The sequence below is a fragment of the Octopus bimaculoides genome, chromosome 18 (genome assembly GCF_001194135.2).
Source record: "Octopus bimaculoides isolate UCB-OBI-ISO-001 chromosome 18, ASM119413v2, whole genome shotgun sequence".
NCBI lineage: Eukaryota > Metazoa > Mollusca > Cephalopoda > Octopoda > Octopodidae > Octopus > Octopus bimaculoides.
This window is the reverse complement of record NC_068998.1, coordinates 35,937,017-35,943,809: the sequence shown is the minus strand read 5'-3', so window position 1 is coordinate 35,943,809 and position 6,793 is coordinate 35,937,017. Positions and strand designations below refer to the sequence as shown.

The following is a 6,793-nucleotide window of genomic DNA, read 5'->3' as shown; positions in this document are numbered from 1 at the left end:
TAACTTCGAATATAATTTTTTTTTTCTGTTCTATAAGACAAAATATACAAGTATACGAAGTTTTAAAGCATTTCGGTAGAAAACACACTAAATAAAAAATGGTGTCCGCCAAATCAGAAAGATCCTCTTTATTATCGAACAATACTGTGTAGATCTGAAATGGCTTAAATTTTTTTATGGCTACGAATCCTCTGGGGACCAACTAGAAATTCTCTGGGGACCACGGGTGGGTCCTAGGGACCACGTTGGGAATCACTGCTCTAAAACACTCTAAAATATATTTATGGCCAGTCAGAAAGACCATTAGTTTGGCACCTATAAATGGCTTAACTGTGTAGGTGACTCGCCACGCCCAAAGAAGTGTTTAGTAAATGTCCGCCTCAGAGACGTTTCCTGTAACAAACATGGAACTCTCCATTTGTTGAATAGAACCACGACAGCAACTTCGGAAACCATCATGGTCGGAATTGATGTAAGGGAGATAACTCCGTGTCGAATGAAACGCCACCAACCTGCTCATTCTAGATGTACATTTTCTTTTTGTATGACGTTTTCCTCCCTTTAGTGATTGAAAGGTTATGAGCCTCCGTCTATTTGAGTCTGACGAATCGTCTATGCAACTAAGAGCTTTATAGGTGTGAAAACAGTGGTCACTCTCTGACCCATAAAAACTAACGTAACTAAACTGTATTATATTCTATCGACCCCGGGAAGATGAGAGGCAAAGTTGACCTCGACGAAATTTAAACTTAGAACGTGACAAGCTGTAACCAAATGTTACAGGGATTTTGACAGATATTTCAATGATTTTGTAAATGGTTTAACAGAATTATTGTATATTGGTTTCAAATTTTGGTACAGACCAGCAATTTCGGAGAAGTGAGTAAGTCGATTACATTGACCCATTACTAAACTGGTACTTATTTTATCGATCCTGATAGGACGAAAGGCAAAGTCGACCAAGACAGAAATTGAACTCAGAACTTACAATTACCACAGAGAGAAAGAGAGTGAAAAAGAGGGAAAGAAAGGAAGAGAGGGAGCGCGCGCGCAACCGAGCTAAGGGGAATAACTCTTCAGCCAATCGCATGACTTAAGCTAAAGAACAGAATTGTTATATCCTAGATGTGTTGAAAAACTTTCATGAACAACTTACCCTGCACATTCAACATATGAACATTCAACCACAAAATAAACCTGTTAAACTAAACTAGTAATTCGTTTAGATAATAAAACGAATGCTGATGAAATTTCCTCATCGTTCTTGTTTATCATACTCTTGATTAGTCGTTTGAATAGTTTCGCATTTCAATCACCGGTATGCTCCATGCGACCCGGCAAGCGAAACTGGTTCGTTAATTACTATTTATTTATTTATCATTATTCCCGCAAAACCTTTCCAGACTCTTCTTCGTTCCCTTTCACATAACTAATTTACACACAGTCGAGTTTTATTTTCGCTTAACTTTTGTTAATGTTTGGTAAATTATTGAACGAATATTTAATATTTCGAAGTTGTTTGTTGTTGCTATTCAATTTTAAGTTCTTTCTACATTGTTAAGGACATTATTATATAGAAATTTGTTATAAATACTTCTAGTGAGATCATTTGTTTTTTTTTGCAGTTGACTTTCATAGCCAGATTGTTATTCTGAATATTCCATAGAATGTTCAATAACACAATCCTGTATATTGGCGAAACCACGCTTTTCGCCAGGTCAGAGACAATGCTGTACACCTAACTCTCAAGTTACAGAATATTGTCGCAGATACTTTACTTCTAACATCCACACCAATACTCACCCAGTTTCGTTTCATTCCCTAGTCAATTCATGCCAACACTGACCGTTATTTACCAATTCTAGGATTGAATAACCTTGACGTTGTTGCAGACGATATCCACCATCCTTCGTTATCATTAAAAAAAGCATTTTTTTTATAGACTGCTATAAATTTATGATTTTTATTGCTCTTGAAGATCCATGAACCGACATTGGTTTATTTTTAGTTCCTTTATTACGTATGTGGCCCTGTATTGCAATGGTTCTCAAGTGGAGTCTATTTGACCCTTGGCGTCTTCCATACTCTTTTACTTGTTTCAGTCATTTGACTAGCCATGCTGGAACACCGCTTTTAGCCGAGCAGGTCGACCCCATGACTTATTCTTTGGAAGCCTAGTACTTATTCTATCGGTCTCTTTTGCCGAACCAATAGGTTGCGGGGACGTAAACACACCAGCATCGGTTGTCAGGCGATGTTGGGGGGACAAACACAGACACACAAACATATACACACTCATACATATATGTAGATACATATATACGACGGGCTTCCTTCAGTTTCCGTCTACTAAATCCACTCACAAGGCTTTGGTCGGCCTGAGGCAATAGTAGAAGACACTTGCCCAAGGTGCCATGCAGTGGGACTGAACTCGGAACCATGTGGTTGGTAAGCAAGCTACTTACCACACAGCTTGCAAAAAATATTTTTATGCAATTCCTTATGATATTTTATCATAAAAAACATAATAATTTTTTTTTTAACATTGAATGGCTATAGGGGCCCAATAGAATAAAATAGGAATTAACGGGACCCATAGGCAAGAAATGGTTGAGTATCACTGTTATATCGTATTAACATTCTTTAACTTTCACTAAAACATTATTGTAGCTTTCTTTAACTTTCACTAAAACATTATTGTAGCTTTCTTTGACAAACACAAAGTTTTTATCACTTTTTTCCCCCCAGAATTTGTAAATCTATTTCTATTTCTTTAATGTCAATAATAGTAAATTAACTCTTGTTTGAGGGTAATAGGTATTGTTCAAAACAGTGCCCCTACCGAATCTTTTGTGTGAATTTTAAGGAACTTATGTCAACTGCTTGAAGGGAACAACTTGACCAGTTGACTGGAGAAGTTGTTCAATTCATATATTTATCGATTCATTGAAGATGTCTGCAGTATAAGTAGACAATACTGACTTATTGAAGTAGAATTAATTCACTGAGACTTGCTAAGAGGTATTCGGACTCTTTCGCTATTTTTTTTACTAATTAGAAACTTATTTTTAAATGACTGATTAGACGAATGATAAGGATTAAGTTTTATTGATGAATATCAACAATTATTGAATCGTTCTTTTGAAAAATGATTGAATAGATGACATTTCAAGAACACCATAATTTACTTGGTCAGTGTTGATAATTCACATCGTATTGAGCATTGTCTCTGGTATAACACTTTCATATTTATGGCTCAGTCTACCTAGCTGTAAATAGGCACCATTGGATTACTCTGTCGGATGATAGATGTTTTCATTGCAACCTTAAGAGTTTAGTGGTCAACAGCAGGGAGAATATTCTACCCCTGTCACCATTATCATCATCATTTAACATCTGTTCCATGCTGTCATGAGTTGGACGGTTTGACAGGACCCGATGGCTCCAAGGATTACATCGTGTTCCAGGATCTACTGTGGTATCATTTCTATGGCTGTTTGCCTTATTATATATGTTATGGGAAAGGTTGCTATAGATGTGTGTGCATGTATCCATCTATCTCTTTTTCTCTTTCACTCTCTTTATGTCTTTATCAATCCTTCTTTAAATTGCAGGTAATGGATTAACCAATAAACAACATTACAAGCAGATCCTTGAAGATCTTAATATCAAATCTTGAAGCTGTGACAATGAATGCTGCTAACTTTTCAATAAGAAACAGTAGATACCATTTATTAGATAAAAACTTAGGGCAGTTATGGCCATCTCTTAATACCTTCTGTTCCAAACTTTTCAAATCCAGAATCAATATTGGGAAATTGCATGAATCTACAAAGACAAGCAAAACAATTCGAAAGAAAAAGCCTCCTTGGAATATTCTATTCTTTGGTTCTGATGCATTTTCTTTGGAAACTTCGAAAAAACTTATTGATAATATGTAAGTATACACTGCAACGTAGAGTGATTATTATACACATTAAGTGACATCATAGTTGTGGCCTTTGCCACTGACATATAAAAGCACCCATGCTGGTGACATGCAGAAGGCACCTGTGTCAGTGACATGTGAAAGATACCCATGCCAGTGACGCATAAAAGGCACCAGTACCAGTGATGCATGATATGTAAAAGACACCCAGTTACACTCTTGATCGTTGCCAGTGCCTTTGTAGGATTTTCGAGCGAGATCGTTGCCAGTGCCCCTGGACTGGCTCCTGTGCAGGTGGCACCTAAAATACACCATTTTGAGCGTGGCGACTGGCCTTCGTGCCGGTGACACGTAAAAGCACCAACTACACTCTCTGAGTGGTTGGCGTTAGGAAGGGCATCCAGTTGTAGAAACTCTGCCAAATCAGATTGGAGCCTGGTGTTGCCATCCGGTTTCACCAGTCCTCAGTCAAATCGTCCAACCCATGCTAGCATGGAAAGCGGACGTTAAACGACGACGACGATGATGATGATGATGAGTTACACTCTGTGGATTGGATGGCATTAGTAAGGGCATCCAGCTGTAGAGACCGAACCAAGACAGATTGGAGCCTGGTGCAGCTCTCCAGCTTACCATCTCCAGTTGAACCACCTAACCCATGCCAGCATGCAAAACAGACATTTAATGATGATTATGATGATGATGATGATGATTAATTGTTGTTTTAGAAAATGTTATGTTGTTGTTGTTTAGCTTCCTCCCTACATCATCTCTGATTGAGCAGGCTTATGATAGAATGTGTATATCATCATCATCATCATCATTGTATTAATGTCTACTATTCCATGCGTTTGTAATATTTGTATTTTTACTAATGTAGAGGAGAGAGTTGCTAATGAGAATATTGAATAAAATCTCCTATATGTAATGTGTTTGTTATGTAACATGATGTGTATAGAAGATAGTTTCAGAAGGCCGTTTAAAGAGAGAATCCTTTTAAGATGATTCCTTACAGAGACGTTGATAAAGAATACCCAAATGGCGAATTTATGAAATAACATTGAATTTTATTTTGTAATGTCAAGAGTGCTAGCAGGTAGTAAAAGAGGAATAATGTTCAACCGCAGACCAGTAGTGCGAGTTGAAGCCTGTATGTGTATGTAAGGTGTGTATGTGAGCCAGGGAAGCTGAAATAACTTATGTTGGTGTACTGCTGGGCAGAAGTTGCTATCGGTATCCTTCCGCAGCCAGCTGTAATTGGTTGAAGTGGGGAATGCACCACTGTGCTAATGTGCAGCAACCCAAATATGGCTTCCTTAGTCACTACACTTTCATGGGTCGGACAGAGTTTATTGAGGTGGTTTTTCTATAGCCGGATGCTCTTGCTGTTGCTTACTCTCATCTGTTTCCAAGGACTGCATTGTGCTCTAGTGTCTGCTTTGGCATAATTTCTATGGCTATATGCCTGATGACATATGTTATGGGAGAAGTTAATATAGATGTTTGTATGTGTGTGCATGTATCCCTCTGTCTCTCTTTTTCTCTTTTACTCTCTTTATTTTGGGTGACTGCCTTTTACTATAGTGTCAGGTTGACCAAAGCCTTGTGAGTGAACTTGGTAGATGGTGCACACATCCACAGGCCTCAAAACTCTGGTTGGCCCAGGGTTTTCATAGTAGACACTAGCCCAAACTGCAACACAATGGGACTGAACCCGAAACTAAAAGATTGGGAAGCATACTTCTTAACCACACAGCCACCTCTGTCTTTACATACACGCAGATTTTTCACCATTACCCTAATTACCACATGGGCTGATAAACACTTTTACGGAATATGTAATTTTTTTCGTGTGAGACTCAGAAATAAAGCTAAAGATGGTTAATGTTTTACCAGAAGTTATGAAAGTGAAAGGATGTTGGAACCAAATAAAAAGCTTGAAAGTGAAATCATAGTCATGGTTCATCAGAAGCTTGACTTTTACTCTACCAACAGTTGCTCAGTTACCAGTTTCTATCTGCATTGATGTATGTCTCTGTAAAGTTTAATTTTGTTCTCACTTTGGAATTTACAGATAATTTCTTTTCTTGATCTTTAAGGAATACAAGCCCCACCCCGACCGTGCAGTCTGTGGAAGTTGTTTGCAAGACTACGCAAGTTAGTAACTTATTTCTTATTTTACAATTTATAATCTCTTTTGTATAAAGCACCATAATGTAAAGGTGATTTTTCCGTAAACTGAGTTCATCATTTCATTTGTTTTCCAAATTGAGGTTATTTCACTTCCTCTGTGTCACTTCAGACTTTGAGCAATGCATGAAGGTCATACAATGTTATCTCCCCTACCTTGTAACACTGAAACCATACACAGTCCTCAGATGTAACAATTCTTTCTACTGTAAGCACAGGGCCTAAAATTTTGTGAGAGGGGTATTGTCAATTACATTGACCCTAGTGTTCTACTGGACTGGTACTAAACTTATCGTCCCTGAATGAATGAAGAGCAAAGTAGACCTCAATAGCATTTGTATGTATGTAAGATGTAACAATAGGTTATTGCCTCTGAGACCACTCACAGTTTCATTCCTTACTCTTTCTCTGTGGTATCCCATATAAATCTCGAGTTATGCTCATATGATATGTTGTTGGCACTCCGTCGCTTACGACATTGAGGGTTCCAGTTGATCCGATCAACGGAACAGCCTGCTCGTGAAATTAACGTGCAAGTGGCTGAGCACTCCACAGACACGTGTACCCTTAACGTAGTTCTCGGGGATATTCAGCGTGACACAGTGTGACAAGGCTGACCCTTTTGCATTACAGGCACAACAGAAACAGGAAGTAAGAGTGAGAGAAAGTTGTGGT

The 6,793-nt window shown here is 38.2% G+C and overlaps 1 protein-coding gene across 5 annotated transcripts in view; it reads left to right on the top strand.

Moving 5' to 3' along the window:
* Nucleotides 1-826: 826 nt before the first annotated feature.
* The window catches only part of LOC106873221 (methionyl-tRNA formyltransferase, mitochondrial), a 60,214-nt gene continuing 54,247 nt past the window's right edge, over nt 827-6,793 (top strand). For 2 of the 5 annotated variants that reach the window (XR_008265935.1, XM_052974354.1), the window contains exons 1-3: nt 1,185-1,350; nt 3,615-3,937; nt 6,028-6,085. Coding sequence is in view for 4 of the 5 variants with exons in the window: in XM_052974354.1 (XP_052830314.1) it covers nt 3,690-3,937; nt 6,028-6,085 (306 nt within the window). In the remaining variant the exon portion in view is untranslated. Of the gene's footprint in view, nt 880-1,184; nt 1,351-3,614; nt 3,938-6,027; nt 6,086-6,793 lie in introns of those variants that run through there. The other 3 variants (XM_052974352.1, XM_014920477.2, XM_052974353.1) reach the window with 3 other exon arrangements.